Below are 23,306 nucleotides of genomic sequence, written 5' to 3' on the forward strand. Positions count from 1 at the left end.
ACGAGGGCGTCCCGCACCACGGACACCACGACTGACCAGAGAGAGCACCGGGGCTGCAGAACTCAAACCCAGTGAGATGAGCAAGGAGCACAAGCAGTGCCGGGACAGAGTGACCCGGTGAGAGCACGAGGCAGCCTTCTCACCTCCAGCGGCGCGGATAAGGTTACGGTCGGCGAGCTGAGGCTACGGGGCCGGCGGATCTGAGGCTCGATTAGGTGGGTGTTACTGTTTGTGGCGGATCCGGACGCACCGTCTTCGGCGAGCTATTTCGGAGGCAAAAACAAGTTAGGTTCACGGGAGCGAGGGAGGCTCCTCCCCCCGGGCGAGGGATCGGGAGCGTGGACCCAAACAACCTGGCAGCCGGCACTAATAAGAGGTCTGGCCGATTTCCAGCGTGGAGGAAATGATTACACCTGATGATGGGGGCACGGATGGAGGAACACACTCAAAGGAAACAAATGAATCACCAGCCCAGCGTAAGAACCAGCCTGGGGAATACAGCGGGGCTGGGAGAGAAGCTACACACTGTGACAGGCTCTCACGCCCCACTTTAAAACCGGCTCTAGGGATGGACTGACTGATCTGCGGACCGAATTCTCCCTCAGGCAAGTATCAGGCTTAGAGTCACACATTTTCTTTGTGAGAACATCTTCCTAAACGTGGGTCCTTTAGAACAACACATTCACCATGGGAATAGTGAGCTTGTGGACATTTCGGCTTCTATGACCTGTGACTGCAGTTGTAGACGGTCTGCGTACCTGCACGATAGGTCGAGTCCAAGTTGTGGTTCGATTGTTATGATTGACATAGTATGTGCGTCCCTTAGCATCTTTTCTTTCTTCCCAGCCTGAAGGCAGGCCCGGTGTGGTGTGCGCATAGGCCACTGATGGCTGTTTGTGTAAGAAATCATCATTATTTAATATCCTGCATTTGCTTTCTCATCAGTTTAATAAAGTAACGTACACCCAGAGAATTACTTTTTCTAGACTAGGCAATTTAATTTCACTTGTACCAAAAACATTAGTGTCCAGAAAGAAGGCAACTGATTTCCGACAGCTTCCCATCTACTGTGAGATGAACCCCCACGTGGCCACAAGGCCCAAAGTCTTACTGAAGTCCACTGTAAAGGCCTGAACCCTTAAAGGACTGTTGCTCATATCGTAAGAGAAACTTACGATCTGTTTCCGTTACTAGATTTTACTATCAAACCACACAGAGCTTAAAAGTTATTTCAAACTGTCAAAGGTTACCAAGAGAAGGATGCTCAGAACACTTTTTCCCCTCAATATAGTTGCCACACAATGCTCTCCTAATTCCTAAAGTCTTCATCAGCTTAGAACTTGCCATGATAGCTTTCAGGGACAAAAATACAGTCTCCCCTCTAGCCACGCACACCAGGGCACGCAGTCATGAAGCCTCACCAGGACAGCTCAGCTGCCCCCGTCAGGAAGTCGGCAGGGCCAGCTGAGGCTAGAATTCCAGAGGATCCTGAGAACGGAGGCTCTACCCGTCCCTGTCCTCCCACACCGAGCTTGTCTGTCTTTAAAAGGGTGAAAGCAGCACACATAGTTTCTGGGTTCAGAGACTTGTCCGGTACAGAGTAATTGCACCAGCATCATCCAAATGAGACTGATTCCTGAGAATCAGGAGACACTTCTGCTTGCAGGAAGCAGTCTGAGAAATGCGGTCTGGGCAGAGGAACATGGGAATAGCAAGGATGTTTCAGATTCATGGAAAAGGACATGGACCCTGGAGGTCCGTGCTGTCCCGGGAAGTGCGGGGTGCATGGATGTGGGACAGAAGTTCTGGAAATGAGCGAGGGATGCTACCCCAAGGGTGGGGACTCAGAAACAAGCCAACCGCAGCCACCAAGGCTGCTGGGAGAACATCGAAGCCGCAGGAGGCCATACATCAAGAATCATCTGTCCCCGAGGTGAAAGAAACCGCTTCCTTTGGGAACCGTCTTCCCTCACCGGGATCTTGGAACCTCTGGGTGTTTTACCAGGTCGGGGTCAGGGTGAGAAGGTGAGTCTCTGAGCCCAACTCCGTGTGCGCATCCTGTCTTTCCAGTTCACTACCAACGCTGTGCCTTGACGAGGCGGGTCCCCGTCAGAGGGCCTGTGGGCCACTGCACAATCGTGAACTGGAAAGTGCACTCAACTTCACTGCCATGTACTTTGGGGAGTACAGTTCCTGAGCCTCAATTATTCTACTCTCTGAGCCTGACCGCACATCCCAGAGAAAAACTGAGCCACGAAACAGCTGCCTCAATGGTTATTTCTAAAACAAGTTTCCCATGTGACGCAAGATTATCTGTAAGAGGACTTTGGGCTCAAACTACAGTAACTATTTTCCTGACCTCTTCCCAGATGAAGTCCTGAAGGCCCCAAATGGTACTTTCTAGACCGTAAGACCGTATGGGTTGTGATCCAGGTGTGGGGCCGCAAGAGAGGAAGTGATGTCAACATGCAGACTCGAGCCTTCTGTGAAGACTGAAGACAGATGAATTCGTCTACAGCCTCAAGCTCTTATCTCCCCCTTTCCTTGCTGGGGCACCCATCCAAAAGAGCTATTTCTAGGCTACTTTTTCTCCAGGAACTACAAAAATCAGACTCTGCTGAACTGAGTCAGAACCCACGCTGTAACCTAAGTGGTCAATTCTTATTTTTGGCAAAGTATCCGCCATCCATCCCTGACCTACTGTTGCTTATATGATGGCCCAACGCGCTTGGGCTAAATGGAATCCTGCATGGAATGTGCAGATTTTCCTCCCCACTGAGTTAAGTTTGGGGAGAGGAAATCAGATCTGCACTCCGAAAGCTCTGTTCTGGAAACCATCAAGATAGTATTGAAGTGACAGAATCCCTGGAAGAGTTCTTATGGGGAGACACCATAAACTATATGAACTTGGACGTGCCATGGTTAATCTCAGAATCAAATTCGAAAGCGGTAAGACCTCCTGTACCGGGTTCCTCTCACAGATCCAGTTAATGGGACTAATCAGTTTCTGGGAACTAAGAGTGCAGGAGAGAACAGTGATTTTGATGAACAGGCTCATTTTACCTTGTACTGAGAATTGAATGGGCAACCTATAATCTAGCTCCATTTACATGAGATGGTGTTATTAAAATCCGTCTTTATGGGTTTCTTTCTACACGGCCATGGAGAACAATGTATTTGTGAGAACAACAACAGCATTTGTGACCCGTAACACTGCTCTCCCTGCACGCAACCGGGGACGAGCCAGGACTCAGCTTCTCTAGGCAGATTGTACGACAGACCCAGCTCTGGAGCCAAAATCCAGTTTCTGCTGCTGCTGAGTGTGTGTGTTCACATGTGCGTTCCAGAGGTCTTCAAGAAGGAAGTTAATTAATCAAGAGACAAGTTATAACGTGCTAGTGAGCAATTAAACAATTTCCAGCTTTTCATCTGAACAGACAATTGTGTCTGCACGGCCAACCAGCCTATCCTAGTGGCTCCGTTTATTTCATTAAGACGGAGAAATCTATTATGTGTAAACTGCAAAAGTTTCAATCTGCTTTTAAAGACAATCAACAGTTGATCACAGATTCAATCTGCTTTTAGAGACGATCAACAGTCTGGTATTATCACAGATTCCCCAAGATTTGCTCACACCCTACCATGCTGTTAACTCAGTGTATTTTTAGGTATATACAGCAAAGTCCAGAAGGACTGTACCATCCCTCTCCCTTTTATCTTAGAGCAGGCCAGCTTGCATGGCCCGCCGGAAAGCAACCCCAGTGTGTACTATATGTGCGTATACACCAGTGTGTGTTCGCAAAACAAAGGGCTGTGGGTCCGCAGATGGGAATCGGGCTGTTCATTAAGGCTGCAAGAGTCAAAGCACTTCCATGGGAAGAAATGTTCCCCAGGAGGGTTAACGCAACCCTACCCCAGGAGGATAGGGGTAAGTGAATGCTCCCCGGTGGGGGAAAATTCCATAAACTGAGGGACATTCACATCACTGAATAGTAGGTATTCAGTCCCAGAGGAAGGTCCCAGAGGAAGCACCACAAGTGAAAACTATCGAGGTGCTAAGTGACGTGTACATGACATCCCAGTTGCATGTGTGCACATGTGCCACGCGTGTTTGCGGGAGCACAGGGGGATGGAGGGAGAGGGTATGTTCCAGGGTAGCTCTGGCAGGAGACAGAACACGTGGGGCTGGCAAGCAGGGGCAGGAGAGGGTGTACAAGAGGGGAGATGGAATTGAAAAACATACTTTCATCAAACCTCAGTTTCTAATGCAGCCATCGGGTACGCTGGCGTAGGGCAACCGAAAGGTCACCAGATACATGGGAAACATGAGAGCAGAAAAGCATTTGGGAAGGCCTACTACCCAGTCTTTAAAAATAAACAAAACCAAACATCTATTTTTTTTAATTCAGGGCTGGGGGAGGGCACAGACCGGTAGTGGCAGGGGCCACAGGACCTCATTCAGATGGGTCACTCTGTCCCGCCAAGTACCTCTCACCATGGAGCCCAGGGCTCTTAAAATTCGATTTATCCTGTCGCTTAATATCCTTAGCTATCACAACACTCCAGTGCTAACAGCAGATTCCAAGGCTCCTATAAAATGCAAAAATGGGTGATAAAGAATGCCCAAGAGCCCTGAATTCTATTAGAATTCTTTAGTGACATGATCTTGTCCACCTAGAAATTTCTGCTTCTGGTAGAAGTTACTCGTGCACAGTAGGAAATACGCTAGTTCATTTAGAATTTCTTCAGTTCTACTGGAGGCTGAGCCTGGGCCCCCAACAGATGACGTGCACAGAAATCACTACAGTTCAATACCTCACACTGGGCTCGTTTCTGTTGCATGCCAATCTGATTTTCCTGTGTGCAATGCTGAGCATTAAAGTCTAACAATGTAACTGAATTATTCCTTTAGGTCCACGTCCGGCCAAAAATCAGCAACCGCAAGTGTATTTAAAGTATTCTCAAGTAATAGGCGTTATACCAAACCTAACAATGGTGACACAGTAAGGAAAATTATTCCAAGAGCTACAGGGGATCAAAGCTCAACTCCAGGCTGAGCCTGTCTGTAGGACTCAAGCAAAAACCAGGCAATTGAGGTCCACAGTCCTAGCCAAGCCACCCAAAACATGAATGCTAAAAATTACTTACAGTAGTAAGAGTAACGTATACTTGGCTCAGAGAAGCTGTTTTTTTTCTCTAGACCTTTCAAACTTTTTAAACATATTCCTTCGTCTCTGCCCCCAAATTATGTAACACTTGTTCATTCCTGTGAGTAGAGACCCTTGTGGCAGAGCAGGGTCACCAGTTCATGCTCAAGATACAGTAAATCTAGCACAGCATGGAAAATCTGGTACGGGAAATGGGCAAGAGAAGCGGGACGTGTACAAGACCATAATCCACAGCATAACTGCGTATGGTTCTTGTGGCTTCTCTATTCTCCTCCAAACCTATTATTTTACCCAAGTAGTCTAACAAACAAGAAAAACTGACCAGGAGGACAAATATTAAAGGGAGCAATATATTCTAGTAGATGTGCTGTCAAAGCAAGTGTGGCAGAAGTATTTTCTTTTCTATTCTTTTGTAAGTAGGCTTCACGCCCAGTGTAGAGCCCAATGCAGAGCTTAAAGTCAGGACACTGAGATCAAGACCTGAGCAGGGATCAAGAGTTGGATGCTTAACTGACTGAGCCACCCAGGTGTCCCAGAAATACATTTTAAATAGCATTAAATGCTCTTTATCGAAGTCTGACAACAGTATTCCTAATAAAACTATATGAGATGAAAAATCATAGTTTTACCCACTACCTTTGAACAATGTGAGAGGTTTACAGTATGTATAGCTCTGTAGCATGAAGAAGCTGAGCTTATCCAAAAAAGGTACAATCACCATTACGCAAAATGTTAAAACCCCCAGTTTTGCTATCATGTCTGATCAAGGGCATCATTACCGTTGGCTCCTCACCACCTGTGACAGTTGACGACCGCGCTCTCCTAGTTGGGGCACTGGGCTGTTGAATGACAATTCACATCAGTGAAATGCACTTATTAGGAAGACCACCCATTGCTTACTGAATCAGGAATCACTGCTGAGGCGTAAGGCAGGTGACATGAATCAGAATCCCTGAAATCCACTCTGTCCAAAGAAAGCTGGGCAACCAACTCACTGATGACCCGGAGAAAAACAGGGACACGATCACCCTCCCACCCAGAGAAGGCTCAGGCTGAAGCCATGATTTGGGGAAAAATGGACTGCAACCTCAGGAATGTGAGAGGTCTTACTCGAAACAACCACTCCGGTTTTGCCCCTATTGTTAAAAAATTAGGCAGATTCTTAAAATCCACCAAACTCATAATTTGAGTAAGAGGCCACCAGTGATCAGTGAGTTGACAGCTTTACAGAGTACAGGGAAAGAGGGAGGAATCAACAGTTTTCCAGGAGAGTGAGCTCTTTGATAGATAAAATTAACATTAATTTTTGAAAAGGAGGGAAAGTGCCATTAATTCATCCAGGAAAATCACAGAATCATCAGATTGAGCAGGATCCCCTCCCCAGGCTATCACAGCTGATTACTCTGGTCTTTGGGGAGGTCTGTACTAAACCATCCCAGAAAGGATGCTCTTGTCAAGCTTCTGACGATCCAGTCCATTCTATGTGCGCCACAACGGAATGTACTGTAATGACTACTCAGCTAACCAGCACACTCGTGAATTCATTCCGTCACCATAAAAAACACGGGCAACAACGTGCTTTGAAATAAAAATGTACGCAACAGGAAAGATACCATGATTGCAAAAACTTGTAAGTACTATCTTTTTTTCCTTTATCTTCATACACGATAAAGTATTAGTCCCCCCCAAATGAGCAAGGATTTGTACTAATAAAAAACAAAAACTGGTCAAGGTTAAACGAGCTGAACATGCTGAAACCACAAAATAGTTTCTCCTCCAAAAGAAACAAATTTACAAAAATCTTTCTACTGTGTACGCCAAACCTCTCCCAAGGCAGTCCTGGTCTGCCTTCCAATTTGAATATTCACTCTTATTTTTGTCCTATATTGTCAAACATTCCTCACTCTCCCATATTTACTGGTAGTTCTGGACATGGTGGGAGGGTGGGAAGAAATTACAGCCAATTCTCTAGTCAGTAGAGCTGCCTTTCCAGAGAAGGTACAGGTGCTTTGTGGGTTAAGAGTTTAGGCCATTAGTGATGGGAAAGAACCACTCCCTGCAAACCCAGAAGAGTTCTTCCTGTTCAAAGGGATTCAGAACGGTCTCGAGATACAGCTCACTGGAGCACAGTGTTAGTGACTAAATGAAGTTTAAAAAAAGAAAAGAATTATTAAAGCATGCTTTTGTTAAGTAGTTTAAGTCAGGTAAGCACATCAGAATCTGGTATTCATTTGGGTGGAAAAGCAAAGCAATGAAAAGTTTTTAGCATTTCAGAGCCTTTGTGGCAATAACTCTGAGTTATTAGAAATCCACTCTCCTTAGGCAATTTGCTAGGAAAGCCTAAAGTCTCATTCCGACAGAGAATGGATCTGCACAGGAAAAACTCTTCCTCCGTAGCCCAGATGATTTCAAATACAAGCCGTGTCAGCCAACCAGGGACCGGCGGGGGGTGTGGTTACCGGTGGTAGATGAGCCTGCTCGGCGACCGCGTCTGTGACACTGCAGGACCGCAACCTTGAGGACGGCTCTCTCTGCTGAAGGGAGGGAAGGACACGGAGCATTATGAAAACACAGGCACAGGAACAAGGTTCACTGGCTTAAGAAAAAGGTCCCTCAAGCCTCCCGAGTGCTCTTCGGTATCAGAAGGTAATTAAACAAAACACCAGCTTTCCTGAGCCACACAGTAAGTAATCCAGCAGTCGAGCAATCTTGCATTATCAAGCGCTTTGGGCAGACTGGGATTCTCACTGGTCCTTGGGAAGGAGGCACAGCAAAAATAGGAGGAAGAGGCCAAAACAAGAAAGGGGACTCAAGAGGCCAGTGTAAGGCTCCCGTACTGCTCTACAAATGGAAACGGGAAGCCGGCAGTCCTTGCTTTGCTTTGGGATGCGCCCGTGGGGTAAGCTCCCCTGAGCCGTGAACAGACGACCAAATACTGACACGCGGTCATCAGACATTTCTTGCACGTTTCTACAGACAGGGTCAGCTGGAGTCCAAGTCCAGAGAACTCAGACCCGTTCCTGTGCTACTTTTTTTTTTTTTTTTTAAAGATTATTTATTTATTTGACAGAGAGAGAGATCACAAGCAGGCAGAGAGGCAGGCAGAGAGAGAGAGAGGGAAGCAGGCTCCCTGCTGAGCAGAGAGCCCGATGCGGGACTCGATCCCAGGACCCTGAGATCATGACCTGAGCCGAAAGCAGCAGCTTAACCCACTGAGCCACCCAGGTGCCCTCCTGTGCTACTTTTAAGGCTCACACATTTATCATTTTGGATTCTAAATGGAGCTGAAGTCGTACAGAACAGGAGGAAGGGAAAATAGGGACGTTAAGCTAAAACATCGAGTGTGCGATGTATAATGTTCCTCCACTCGTTTGTATTAATCTGTATTCTGAGGGAAAAAGCCTCACAGATCCAATCAGGGAACAGCAGTAGGCCACACACACACACAGGCCACGTGTCTAATCAGCAACTGGTTCACCCATGGGAGAAGTACGTGCGTAGCACTCCCTGATTCATGGTATTCTGCAATGGTAAGTGAAGTGGGGTCAAGTCAGACAGACTCTGCCTCAGTGATGGGGCCCTATTCGTGTCCTTCCACAATGGTTAGCATGAAGGATTCCTTTGCTAGTAAAAGGGCATGCTACTGTCTTTGAATATGGAGTGACCCTGAGAAGCAAAATCCAGGAGTCCCGTATTCTTTTTTTTCCAAGACATTCTTAATCGCTGAATCAGACTCAAAACAATCTTAAAATAATACTGACTCTAGCACTTGGATCTTTGTTTGCACTTGGATGTTGAAAGTATTTTATGCACCTGGAATAATTAAATGCAGGCAGGTACCCATAAAAATAAGTGGAGATACTAACTTAATACTAATGCTGAAGAAAATGCTGATTATTTTACTTGGTAGACTAGAGGTGGACACCTGCTGTGGTTCTTGCATTACTTACTACCTTTTAAAGGTTTTAAATATGGCTTCGTTGCTTAGGTCGTTTCCATAGCAACAGTTTCACTAATGCAAATATCCCACACATAATTTCTTCCCCTGTCCTTTTAGCATTAAATTTTTTTAATCTCAGTGCTGTTTCTCTCTCTAAAAAACATTTATAGAATTTTAATATAAAGCCCCATTAGGTGAGTAATCACATCGACTCATACAATATAGGCCAATGGTGTCTTTAAATGAAAACACCGTAACTGAAGGAGTAACGACTCTGAACACTCACGTGCTTTTACAACTGACAAGGTCCTCCCATCCACTACCGTCTGCTATGGCTGTAATAACGACTATTTTTCTAGGATGCCATTTTCAGTGGAGTGACTACTATCATTTACTATAACACATCTTTACGTTCAATTTCTTGAGAAACATTCAGACTGCATTTGTTCTCAACTTTACATACAAGCAGGTGTTTTTCCTATGGACTTTTCTGCACGGTTTTGTGTTGGCAAACAGGGAGGACTTCATGCTGCTTCTTACTGGGGCTCAGCCCCATCCGAAGTTTCTAGAAAGAGGCTCCCCAATGGTGGAGAACCCAAGTTCAAATGTTACCCTGAGGTCCGTGCCGCAACTTCATAATCTTTCTTAAGGATTTGTTCTCTCGGACTCAGGGGTGGTCTTCTGTCTCCCATTCTAACTTTGTCTTGGATGGGTCCCTTCAACATCATGCCTCATCTGTGACATGAGAATGATGAAGGGTGCAGCAGAGTACACATTAGAGAACTCATTAAGAGGCCCAATGACTCTTAGGTCCCAGTGTGAACTACCACCTTTGTGATGAAGGTACTATTTATGAGCCTTTGGCTGGGAAAAGACATTCAGGGTCACAGCTGGTAAAAAAAAAGTCATGGACTCTTATTTACTTGAGTTCTTACAAATCAAAAAAGAGTCTCACCTGCTTGGACTAATTTTGGTATCATCCTCTTAGGAAAGGCAGAGCTTTGGAAAATGTAAGAGTTCTCTGGGAGCTGGCAGAATCTTGATCATAATTTGCACACAAGACTCTCTTAAGGCAGTAAGAAATGGTAAAACATTTGCTCAACTTCTCATTCAAACAGGACCATCACTTACAATCAAAGAACCAAACTGTTCCCCATTGGAGTCTGGAGTGATCTGAAGCCTTCTGCTCAGTTCCTCAGATAGCTCCTGAGGGCTGGTCCGAGACCCTGGAGAGGACGGCGGTGGGGGCAGTGACAGACTGAGGGAGTCTCCAGTGATGTTCACTTCTTCGGAAATGGTCTCCCAAGGCTATCAAGGAATGAGAGACGCAGGCGTAAATGGCAGGAACAAGGGATCCTCTCGTCACCTTGCCAACAACAATAACCATTATATTAGCTATAATTAACATTTACCCGGCACTAAGAAGACACACAACCTCCTCTATAACCACAAGGAAGATGTGACTACTACCCTAACTGACAGATGAGGAAACCGAGGCACAGAGTGTAACATGCCAAAGAGGACAGAGCGAGGAAGTGGCAGGGCCAGGCATGGATCCAAGGAAGCCTGGCTCGAGGGGCCGCATTCTTAACCACTGTGTACCACCACCCCTCCGAGCAGTGAATCACTTCTAGCAGGAGGGACTACATGCGTGGGTTAAAATGTTCTCAGGAATGTATTCACGATTTTCAGGGATTTTCTTTTACCGCCGAGGAGTCAAAATGAAAACAGCAGAGATGCTATAAGCTATAATTAAAAGTGCTGTTAAGTAACTTTTAGTGAATCAATCATCATTAATTTTGCTTTTCCAAATTTGAGCGCTGGAACATTTTGTGAATGATCCTCTTCCTAACACACGGGCTGGAAAGAATGGATTTTTAGTAAGGAAACCGAGTTGGTTAAGGCTGCATGAGGTTACAGCAATTGCTCATTTGTTGTTCAATTCCTAATTTTTCCTCTAGCGATTTACCATAAACATTTAAGAGGAAAAATAATAAACCTTCCTAAATTCACCCAAATTTCTATCTTCTTGGTAATAAATCTCTTTCATGATGTTGTCAACACCGCTCAGTGAAAGCTCGTGGCACCCACACAAGTTACAGAGCTCATTCAACCGCAGAAACAGGACAACCACGTTGTTATTCAGTAAGATCCGGTCAGACTCTGGGGAAAAGTAAATTATTCAGTGAAAGTATCAAGATTTCCACTACTAGAAACAATGTCACTCCCTTCTGTAATGCACAGACACATGTATTCATCAAACACAACTCCTGTAAGCACTTCCTAAATGAAGGAACACCCCAATGGTCGTCAGTGGGCCGGGAGACCCCGATCGCCCATTTTTAGACCTCATTTACCCAGAGCAAAACCAAGGACTCGGAAGCAACCTGGGGCACACGAAGATAAGCTGTGTGGAGGCCGCAGGGTCCAGCTTACCTCTGGGCCGTCTCCACCCTCGCCGGGCTCAGGCTCCAGGTCCTCGCTGATGTGCCTGCGGGAGCGGAAGCGCCGGTGTGCGGCCTCCTGGTTGATCTGCCTGATGTTGCTGTCCGACTCGGAGGACACGTCCCTGGGGATGTGGGGCAAGGGTAAGTGAGCCGGGAGAGCCCGCACTGGTCCCTGGCACCTGGGCCACAGTCCGGCGCTCTCCAGGGGCCTTCCCCTCACAGACATGTCAGGGTCATCCTGTGTGACACTGACAACCAGATGGCCGGTAAGTGGGAGAATTCTCCCCACAAAGCCAGGCTAAGTATAGTTGCAGGTTCATTTCAATCCAACAGATACAGTGTTGAAATGCATCAGGGGTGATGGCTCTGAGTATTTTTCAGGCATAAACTGCAAAAGGTACTTTAGTATTTAAGAATCACAACCCTGGGGCACCTGGGTGGCTCAGTCGGTTAAACATCTTGTCTTCAGCTCAGATCATGACCCCAGAGTCCTGGGATCAAGCCCCATGGGGCTTCCTTCTCGGCAAGGAGTCTGCTTCTCTCTCTCTCTCTCCCTCTGCCCTTCCCCACCGCTCATTCTCTAATAAATAAAATCTTAAAAAGAAAAAAAAAAAAAAAAAACAAGAGAAATCACAGCCCTTCATCCGTTTACTCTAGTGATAAGGCAGGTTTCTCAAAGGACAGATGACTGGTCTCAGACTTGGGGTCAGTCCGTCATGACCCTACGAAGAGACTTACCAATGCCAAGGCAGCAACTTTTGGTCTTTAACAACTGGCCAAAGAATAGAAATACGACAAACTCAAAGCTGAGATCTGGAGAGAAGTGCTCCTGGTCCAACATGAATTTCTTTGGTTGCCGTGGGTTACATTTTTTTTTTTTTTTAAGATTTTATTAATTTATTTGACAGACAGAGATCACAAGTAGGCAGAGAGGTAGGCGGCGGGGGGGGGGGGGGCGGGGAGGGGGCAGGCTCCCTGCTGAGCGGAGAGCCTGATGCGGGGTTCGATCCCAGGACCCTGAGATCATGACCCGAGCCAAAGGCAGAGGCTTAGCCCACTGAGCCACCCAAGCCCCCCCGTGGGTTACATTCTGACAGAATCTCTGAATCAGGACACTGTATTTTTCCCTCTTAAACCACTTTAAAAAATTTACACAAACATCAGGTGGTAACTTCCCAAATGAAGGGGAATTTGAACACTGTAACTTCATGTGCTGTTTTTTTTTTTTTTTTTTTCTTCTTTTTTTGGGTCATATATCTTAGTTCAGGCTCTGAAGGCATCAATTCAATCTTGAAAATTTTTGCAGTAAATTACAGGCAATCACCGTTTGGGAGAAATACTACTTGCTGGGCTTTTAGAGAAGTTTAAAGATCCAAATGTTTTTTGGAGAAAACTCAAAACTCTCTGAATAAGACACCCTATTCAGTTAAAAAAAAAATGATTAGGGCGCCTGGGTGGCTCAGTGGGTTGGAGCCTCTGCCTTCGGCTCGGGTCATGGTCTTAGGGTCCTGGGATCGAGCCTGGGATCGAGCCCCGCATCGGGCTCTCTGCTCGGCCGGGAGCCTGCTTCCCTCTCTCTCTCTGCCTGCCTCTCTGCCTACTTGTGATCTCTCTCTCTCTCTCTGTCAAATAAATAAAAAAAATCTTTAAAAAAAAATGATTATTGCAAGTTAACCTTTCAAAATATTTGAAAACATTATCTCAGACTAATTGGAAGAGAGTATTAATCAAGAACCCTCTTGATAGATTCGTCCTATGACACAGGTTTTAAAATATTCAAATATACTCTTTAACTTTTACTATATCCCAATAAAAACCCTGTTGGATCCCTGGAATAGTGAATACCACTGCCTACAAATAAATAGGTAACTCCTGGGGCGCCTGGGTGGCTCAGTGGGTTAAGCGTCTGCCTTCAGCTCAGGTCATGATCCCAGGGTCCTGGGATCGAGCCCCACGTTGGGCTTCCTGCTCTACGGGGAGCCTGCTTCTCCTTCTCCCCCACTTATGCTGACTCTCTCTCTCAAATAAATAAAACCTTATGAATGAGTAAACAAATAACCCTTCAAAGCCCATTTCAGAAATAGTGTATTTCCAACAAACATCTTTACATTAACTTCTGGTAAACATGGTAATATGGTCAGCTTCCATCTAATCAGCATTAGAATGACAATTCATTACTAAAATCTGAATCAGTTAAGTTCTCCTGTACCTGCATACACAATACATAAACTTTGGAACTCTAACAGAAATAAAAATCTCGCATATTTTCTAGTTATATTGAACTATAACTAGCCTAAAATAGAAAACTGAAACCTCTTTGGCTATAGAGAAAATAGTTAAAATCAAGGGACACAGAAGGATACAAATGTATTTCTGAAACTACCAAAACAAAATGATTATTAAAAAAAAGACACTTTGTTGGACAGGTTAGAAAAGGTAATATCTACATTTGTGATTTTATGTTGTCACAGTCCTTTTAACACAACATTCAATTCTTAAAACAAACAATGATTATAAAGAGTAGTAAGTTATTACAGAACAGAAAAATACTTAGAAAGGGAAATGACCAGAATGAAATTCTTTCCAAAATATGTAAAAAAATTTTAGTAGCAGGTAAGATGGCAAAGGAAACTTAACATTATCCTTTCCCTTTTTAATAAGCATGGAAGCAATTTCACTTTCTATGACTGGCCTTTTTTTTTTTAAAGATTTATTTGAGGGGCACCTGGGTGGCTCAGTGGGTTAGGCCGCTGCCTTCGGCTCAGGTCATGATCCCAGGTCCTGGGTTCGAGCCCCACATCGGGCTTTCTGCTCAGCAGGAAGCCTGCTTCCTCCTCTCCCTTTCTGCCTGCCTCTCTGCCTACTTGTGATTTCTCTCTGTCAAATAAATAAATAAAATCTTTAAAAAAAAATAAAAAAAAAAAGATTTATTTGAGAGAGAAGGGGGCGGTGGGTGGATGGACACAAGTTGGGGGGAAGGGCAGAGAGAGACAGAGAGCCAAGAATCTCAAGCAGACTCCCTCGTGACCTGAGCCGAAGGGTCTCACCAGCTTAACTGACTGAGCTACCCAAGTACCCTATGACTGGCCTATTTTAAAATATTCTATGTATATAAGAGTTTCATCAAAATTTTAAATCTTCACTTGCAAGGCCAATCAACACTTATTCAGTCAACAATGAGTGACTAAGGTGCATGTGCTTTGTGCCAGGTCCTAATGCATACTTGTAAGGCTACAGGGATTTCTGAGAAGTTGAGAAGAAATGAGCTTTTAATACCACGATGCCTGCATTTTCTGTCTCTCAGAAGTATATAAAATTCCATTGCTTTGGAAAGACTTACTTTTAAAAGGGGTGCACCTAAAATCAATTATGCAAATCTTTCTTATCCCACTGGCTCATACAATAGTAATCGGCGTGAACCAGAAACAATTAAATAGCACAGAGAAGATACCTCTGATTTTGAAATTCCAAACCTGGGTTTTTACCATCTTTAGTGATAAAGTGGAAATGTTCATACAAAGAAGGCCTTCGGTGTATCATTAAGCAACTGAATGTGAGGATTGTTGAAAGTGGAAATTTAGAGTCACTAATGGGAAGATGAACGTTTAAAACTATTTCTGAGCTGAAAGATTAAAACAAAAACGACTTTACTGGGGGCAAGCCAATATTTTATCAAACTTATTTCAATATTCTTCAGTCACTGACTTCATATACATATTCTTCATTTGACGTTCATGGGAAATATACAAGTGGATAAAGGCAAGATAAACCATCAGCTTATCAAGTTCAGTGCCAAGGAAGATCCGCGTGAGATCACTCCCGTACAGGAGTTACTGCGCGAGGATAACATTGTTGCTATGACAGAAGATGTACAAAGTATATCAGAAAGAGAGGAAATGGAATTGTTTCCGTCTCAAGTTCATCTTCATTTATAACCTTAATTTCATTCCTTCAGCATGTTTTTAAAATTGTATTTGTTAAAGATCCTGAGAGGAGAAAGAGAGAGAAAACACGAGTGGGAGGGGTAGAGAGCAAGAGAACCTCAAGCCCGTGAGGAGCCTGCTGTGGGGCTCAGTCCCAGGGACCCCGCGATCATGACCCAAACTGAAACCAGGAGTCTGGTGCTCAGATGGACTGTACCACCCAGGTGCCCCTAAAATTGTGGGTTTTTTTTTTTGTTTTTTTGTTTTGTTTTGTTTTTTTACAGTAAAGAGCTTACAGCTAACATTTTAAATAGGGTCAAGGAGAATTCTAACATTAGGGGTGTTTTAAAAGACACCCTCAGTCTGGAGAGAGCTGGGAGCATTCCGCCGTCAGCCTTCCATCCTGGAATTCTACATGCAGACCTAGACGGTTCACTAAACCGCATGCCTGGGATCACTTTCCGAAATGAGTCATCTGCGCTCATTCATTCAGTTACGAGGCACTTTGCTGAGCTCCTCCTTGGGGCCAGGCGCTTAAGGGGCGGATCTGTGAGAAGAAAACACCGCCCCAGCTCCAACTTGGCAAGGGGGAGCACTGTGTGCTCCATGCTATGCCGGGGGAAGCTGACCTCTAAGGCAGCCGGAAGAACAGGGGCCTTCCAGCTCTGTTCCGGTCTGGGGTGGGGGTGGGGGGCGCATTACCACGTCCACAGGGCGGAGAAGAAAGGGATCAGACGGCAGCTGTGTAAGGTCCAGCCACTCGACACACTGTGGGTTTATGGCTGTGGGTGGGGGATCTGGCAAGAGACAGGGTGCAGGAGCATCAAGAACAGCCGGAGGGCAACGAGCTGTCACCGCAGATTTTTCAGGCGGTTCAAGTTCGGAGTACAGGCCTCATGAACTGGGGAAGACCAGAGTCACTGAGATGGCCTTAACTCTGTGCTTTAGCATAGGGTTTTCAGGGTCTCACTTCCTCAGACAGAGCGAGCTTTTTAATGAAGACACTTGTAGGGGTGCCTAGGCGGCTCAGTCAGTGGAGCATGTGCCTTCGGCTCAGGTCATGACCCCAGGCTCCTGGGATCGAGCCCCCTGTTGGGCTCCCTGCTCAGCGGGGAGCCTGCTTCTCCCTCTGTCCCCATTCCAACCCCCCCACCTGCTCATGCTCTCAAATAAATAAAAATCTTAAAAAAAAAAATAAAATTAAAAAATAAAAACAAAGACACTTCTTAATATCAATTTTCTCCCCAAGAGTGTGGCAGTATTCTGTAAACACTGAATTATGAAAGTAGTTATTTTTAAATCAGAACAGTACTTTAAAATAATTCTGGAAGGCTTGAGGGTTTCTGGCCAAACCAAGTCAAGTTAAGGAGAAAGCACCTCAAATTCCTGAAACCGTTCAGACAGGATGAAGAGGTTACTGTGGAAACTAACTCTTCTCTTGTTTTCTAGAAGCAACGCCCACTGGAGAGGACACACGCCCTGGGCCCCACCTGGGCTCTGCTGATATCCTTCCTGGTTCACCCTCTTTGGCAGAGCTGCCGCAGGGATGGGGACAGTCACGCCACTGACCACTCCCTAAACTACATGTGAACCTGACCTTGGATGAGGAGCTGCATTTTTCCCATGTCCCTCTGGACAATGGATGAGCCCGCCCAGCAGAAATGATCTCTTCTGCTTTGGTTTAGTTCTCTGGGACATTGCCACCACAGTGGTATGCTTACAGAAACATCCGAAGTCTTTTCTCAGGAACTTCCTCATCAGAGTCTCAAAACTCTGGGAGGCAGAAAAAGCAAAGATTTCCACTTACCCCAAAATAACAGACTTCATTCAGTCTGCATGATTATAATGGTGAGTATTTTTTACACGTATGTATGGCCATTAGTTATTTCTTTGTGAGCTGCTAGTGGTCACTTTTCTACAGAGGTTATAGGACACTGTGGTCCACAGAATGGGATGTGTCCAGTGATGTTCAGCAAAGGAAGATAACGGCGCCTTCCTTAGGGTACGGCTACTGAGATTGATTCAAGATTCCCGATCACGACATGCAACCAAGCTGATGTGGGGGAGGGGTGTCCAATAGTCAAATGGCTTAAAACGGTTTCACAATAGCAACGGTGATTAAGCCAAGGGAAAACAGTAAAAAATAAAAAGGAAAGAATTAACTAAACCATTTCCACTTGTATTTCTATGGGAAAAAAAAATCACAACAGAAGAAGAGCTCATCATTTGGATTTCGGATGCTGACACTATCCTGTGAATGATGAGCTGGGTCTAGGGCTGACCAAAGACAGCTGATATGCACAGGAACCCACCCGGGGGCTCAGGAAGGACTGGATTCATCTACAACTTAAATAAAACCTGGACCAGACTTCTTGGCTACCTTCCCAACCCATGGTCATAAGCAGAATCTCTCTGGAACACCTAAAGATAAGAGGCTTACTGACACCACCACCCATCACACATTGCTAATAGATTTGTTTAAAAACCATCACTAGCAAATTTATTTCAGAGTCTGGGTTAAAGAGAGAATGATGTCACTTAATATACTTATTTTTATTATATATTGAAAATTATATAACTCATTGATAATTACCCTCCCTGTCTTGGCTGCTAGGGAGCTCAAATCTTCAAAGTTTTTACTTTTCCTTCTTTTAATATTTTGCTTTGCTTTTTATTGTATAGTAACAGTTTTGGTCTTGCTGTATACCATGATTTAAAAGGAAGCTGCTTCAAATCCTTTTTTAGTGCAGCTAAGGTTTAACTAGTGTTTATTTTCTACCTTCAAATACGAAATTGCTGTGTGAACAAAACAGTAATCAATTCACTATCCCAGAGGCTAGTGAGGGAACAGAATAAACAGTAATGACTAACTCTGAGCTAGCAACCCTCCCGAGAGTGTCTAGTGAGATCAAGGGGGTGATTTACAAATTTCCCAAAAAGGAAAAAAATAAGTTGTGTTCCCAAATCAAATAATTAAAGGGAGTAAAAATCCAAAAACTTCAGAGAAAATTGCACAGCCTATCTGCCTGCTGTTTTCCATTGTGGGTTAGTCAGGAGAGGAAGAGGAGTACGAGGGAAGTGACAGCACCACCACCTTTAAGATACACTTAGGAAAAATAACCTCTATTTCATGAGCCTACATAAAAAGACATACAAAATGAATTAGTTCATACTCAGAACAGGTGAACACGGAACAAAGGCAAGAGGTGCTTCTCTAGCACAAGTGAATTCTGATGGGCTCCTGTGCTCTTTAACTAAATGAAGAAGAAGGTGGTCTCCCCGTAAGACCACACACTTTCTCTGATCCAGGACTGACCACTCTATTTGCCCCCAGGAGCTACCCCGCTCCACCCTCTGACCCGGTTCCCGTCCATGGGACGGTACTCACATCAGGCTTGGTCGGTGCCACTGAGTGGTCCGGTTGTTGTGGTTGACGTAGTAGGTCCGACCGAGATTGTCCACCTTCTCTTCCCAGCCGGGGGGCAGTGGCGGGGGAGGGAGCTCCTCCTGGTGCTGAGAGGCCGAGTCATTGGAGTCCACGACCTCCCAGCCATGCTGTGGAATAAAAGCAAATTAAGATTATTGAGGTGGGCCCTGTGGACGTGAGGAGAAACAATCATGGGGTGCTCTGGGTCCTTCCTTGCTCCTTGGCACTCTGGCTCGTTCAGTGGCTTCATGAGCCACGTGTGAAGACCTTCCCAAAAGGGGGGGGTCAATTCTAGAAGAGTCTCAAAAAAAAATTCTGAGCAATGACCAATTAATTGTGCTGCCTTTGAATGTGACTGCACTGTACAGAGCAACACAGCTTTGAATACGTACACAGTGTGTTGATTCCCATATGTTCTTTCCGCAGATGGGTTTACTCTGACCTGAAGGCCTCCACAGGGCTGTGCAGAACCGTGCCAGAGACATGGGTCACGTTACCACTGCTGTCTTTTTGACGCCCCCAAAAGGTAAGAGGGAGCCGGGCTGATGAGCCGTACCACGTGTGTGCTCCACCAGAGATCACAGCACAAGGTGCCAGGCTCTATCACTCCCCAGGCAGGATGGCACCGTGGCCAACTCCAGAAGCCTGGAAGGCTCCCACTCTGCATCGAGTATGAGCATGAGAGCAGAAACCCAGGAGCGGCTTTCCACTGAGGCCTCCCCACTTGCTGCTTGCCCCATTGACAGGCTTCATGGTACCAGAGTCATGAGTTACATTTTTGCAACACATATTTTCGGCATTAAGTATTCCCTCCTAACATCCCCTAGTAAAGTCACTGGAAAATTAAACTCATTCATGGGTTAGTGCAGTTGGAAAGCTACAAGAGTGTAAAAAATTCCCCGGATTTGAGATAAAAATCGGCCGATGTGCTCATGAAATCTTAACGTTCATACATACATGCCTACCACCCGCTTCACTCCTCCCCATAGAGAGAATGTGCACAAGTCAAACATGGCCCGGAAATGTGACCACTTGGCCTGGAGAGGGTTCCGATAACAAGCCCATAACACATAATTCACGTATCATGTATATGTCACAGCTGCAAACAGATGTGCAAGTAAGCCCCAGAGAGGCCCCGTTTAATGCAGATTTTCAGAACAGGAAAATCTGTCTAATGCAACAGCACGGCCTGAAGCATGACGGGGAAGGTGGGCCCCGCGATCAAGGCATGGGACTAGGGAGTTACGAAAGGCAGCTAGCCACACCAGGAGGGAAGAAAAATTCCTCTGGACAGCCACTTCCAAAATGGCTTTTCTAGAGGAGAGCTTTCCTAATGCATCACCTGTGGGCCAAGTGCGTAAGAAACTTGGAAGAGCTTTTCTAAATCATTTCATCCGCTTTGAAGCAATTCCAAGCACTCTGAGGAAATTTACAACGAGCTCAGGTCCAAAGAAATAAGAGCATGAAATAGGGTGAGCCGAGTTTCACACAGGCAAGGGGCTGGCCACAAAATGCGGGTACAGCATTTTGTCAAGAGAAGCCTCCTCAATTATGAGTGCTGTAACATAAAATGAGAAGTTTATTTTTTTAATTTATTTATTTTTAAGCGAAGCCAATGACATCAGTAGAGGAACACAGATTCAAAGACCCAGGTACGTTTCTCTATAGTTAAGTTTTATCCACCTTTATTTCCTTAAATTATAAAGTCTTACATGAAATATTACACGATCTTGGGCAAAGAAAACAGACGAAGGCCTGCAGCTCTGCAACTTACCTCCATGTCATCCCTCTGCTCACTGTTTTCCTCATCCTGACCTCCGTTTTTCGGCATATAGGCCATTTTCAATCGCAAAAATCCCTTAACTCGAGATTTATGACTGCGTAATGGAAGAAAATTGGTTATAAAGGACATGACTTGGTTACATCTTTCATATTTATGATGACTTTTAAAAAAAGACACAAAAGGAAAAGAATGCAAAATCTTCCTCAGAGAAAACCAATGACAAAGCACGAAGGACACCTGTACCCCGAAGCCTCACCTTCTTGGTCTAAGGAGAAAATCCTTAAAGGTATAAGGTCGCTCCATGGTCGGATCTTCTGTCTATAGGAAGAAAGAGTAAGTTTCAAAACTCTTGATACTGTTGTATTTTAGATACACCAAACTGGGTCACAGAGAACACACGCCGGTGTTTTAGAACATGGGGAGGTAAAAACGGGGTTGGTTCTTCCTCACCCCGTAGTTGACAGTGAATTATTTTATAGGTCACAAAACCTTACCCAGGATCCACTAGATGTCACTATCAACACCCATTTTTAGGAGCCAACCCCAGCCTTAGACAAATGACAAAATTACAGTCATCACTGCCAAGTCTAATTTCTAACCACAGGGTGCAGGCCTCAATCTCAATGCTCGTTAATTCTGGAGAACCAGTGATCACTGGTGCCTTCCTGTCCCTGTGATCCAAGAAACCTAAAAATGGAGTTAACAGGAAAATATGCCTGTGAAGGAGATTTTGCTTTACAGTTAACATTGGAGTATCATATCATTAGCCCAAGATAATTGATTAAGACTATCCACTCCATGGAGACCATTCGAGATAGCACCATTGATCAGCCTCTTGCTGGTGCGTATTTCATGAAGCTAGGAAAGGTAACTCTGATATTTTTTAAAGAAATCAGTACTCATTGTGCCGAATTCACTGGTCAGAGTAAGAAGGAAGTTGGAAAAATAAATGTTATTATTTCATTAATTTTTATTTTTTTTAAAGATTTTATTTATTTATTTGACAGAGAGATCACAAGCAGGCAGAGAGGCAGGCAGAGAGAGAGGAGGAAGCAGGCTCCCTGATGAGCAGAGAGCCCGATGCAGGGCTCGATCCCAGGACTCTGAGATCATGACCTGAGCCGAAGGCAGGGCTTAACCCACTGAGCCACCCAGGCGCCCCTATTTCATTAATTTTTAAATACTGTAGGTAGCAAAGCCTCAAATGCCTAGGCTCTTTAAAATAAGGTAAAATATTTACTTTCGTAGTGAAAGAGACAAACGATGGTATCATGATGTACTGACTTGTATCAGAGGGATGCATGTATATATTTATACCTGAAATACCTCATGTCATTCCCTACATTGAACTCCAATCGCTTCCCACTCTGCTTACAATAAACTGAACATTCTCTCCTGTATGTCCTACGAGATTAAACATAACCTAGCTCTTAACTACTTGTAACGTCACTGTGAACCAGCCTTTCCATTCGGCCCTTGCTCCAAGGATCCTGGCCTCATCTCTCCTGGTGCACATCACGTCTGATCCTGCCTTAGCCGGTCCTTCTGCTGGACAGCTCTGCCTCCAAATGACCTCAGCGAGCTCCACTCTGGAACCCAGGTGTGAGATCCCAGGTCATATGCGCAGACACTGCATCCTAACTGCCACCACCTGCTTCCCCTTACCACCCTCTATCAGAGCATCCCGGTTATCCTCCCCTGCCTTATGCCATCTGAAATTATCTTATTCACTTATTTACTAATTTGTCATCTATCACTCTCAGAATTAAGCTCATGAGATCGGAGACCTGCATTTGCTCACCAGTAAATGCCTGGTGGCAGAAACACTGCCTGGCACGAAGCAGGCACTTGTACGAGCAGCTGATGGATTCATCTGATCAAGGTCATGAAAATTCACTGTTGCTGAAGGAAGTCAATTATACTCTCTGGGCGGTCCACTTTAAGGCAGTCCTGCTAGACATTCTGGAAACATTTTCTGAAGAAAAAGGTTTCCAAATATATACCACTTCTTATGGAAAACGTATTAATCAAGAATACTACTGCATTTCTTCCTTTTCTCATTTATTTAACCACAACTAGTTTTTAGAACAATACCCACGGGAAAGATGCGTGGCTACAACATGGTACCTTCCCTGAGAGTAACAAGGATGTGTAACAGGGACCGTGGTAGCAACGAGTAACTTTAACTTAAGGTGGAACAGATTCACCAATGTAGAGAGATCACATTCCGTGGGACCTGGGGTGGAGGGCAGAGGCTGATTCTCAACCTGGGGATCAAAATGGTCTGGGGATGTGTGGTCCACGGGAGATGAATGGGCAAGTCTGGACAGGTGGACTACTGGCAGGAAGGATAGTTCAAGCTGGGAAAATTGGCTACAAGATCCTGCATGAACCAAACTACAGGATCCTTAGCAGGCATGATGGGGGTCTGGGGTCAGCAGAGAGCACAAGAGCCAGTGAGCAGAGGAAACCACAGAGCTTGCACAGACTCCCCTGAAAGTGAACTTGTCCACACAACTCCAGTTCAAATGCCCAACACCACACAGATGAAGAGGCAGACTTCCCGGTCTGTGTCCTGGCCTCATTACTGGCACAGCCATGCGGCCAAGGACAAGTCC

General features: G+C 45.1%; 1 protein-coding gene across 7 annotated transcripts in view; it reads right to left on the bottom strand.

The window, feature by feature from the left end:
• Positions 1-23,306, bottom strand: part of NEDD4L (NEDD4 like E3 ubiquitin protein ligase) — a 338,543-nt gene that overhangs the window by 51,040 nt on the left and 264,197 nt on the right. For 4 of the 7 annotated variants that reach the window (XM_047698212.1, XM_047698215.1, XM_047698216.1 and 1 more), the window contains 9 exons: positions 20,945-21,006; positions 20,680-20,782; positions 18,867-19,033; positions 11,545-11,677; positions 10,240-10,416; positions 7,628-7,702; positions 5,948-6,007; positions 759-890; positions 144-263 (listed from right to left, as the gene is read on the bottom strand). In XM_047698212.1, the coding sequence (XP_047554168.1) occupies positions 144-263; positions 759-890; positions 5,948-6,007; positions 7,628-7,702; positions 10,240-10,416; positions 11,545-11,677; positions 18,867-19,033; positions 20,680-20,782; positions 20,945-21,006 (1,029 nt within the window). The remainder of the gene's footprint in view (positions 1-143; positions 264-758; positions 891-5,947; positions 6,008-7,627; positions 7,703-10,239; positions 10,417-11,544; positions 11,678-18,866; positions 19,034-20,679; positions 20,783-20,944; positions 21,007-23,306) is intronic. The other 3 variants (XM_047698213.1, XM_047698209.1, XM_047698211.1) reach the window with 2 other exon arrangements.

The sequence above is a fragment of the Lutra lutra genome, chromosome 12, assembly GCF_902655055.1.
Source record: "Lutra lutra chromosome 12, mLutLut1.2, whole genome shotgun sequence".
Classification (NCBI taxonomy): domain Eukaryota; kingdom Metazoa; phylum Chordata; class Mammalia; order Carnivora; family Mustelidae; genus Lutra; species Lutra lutra.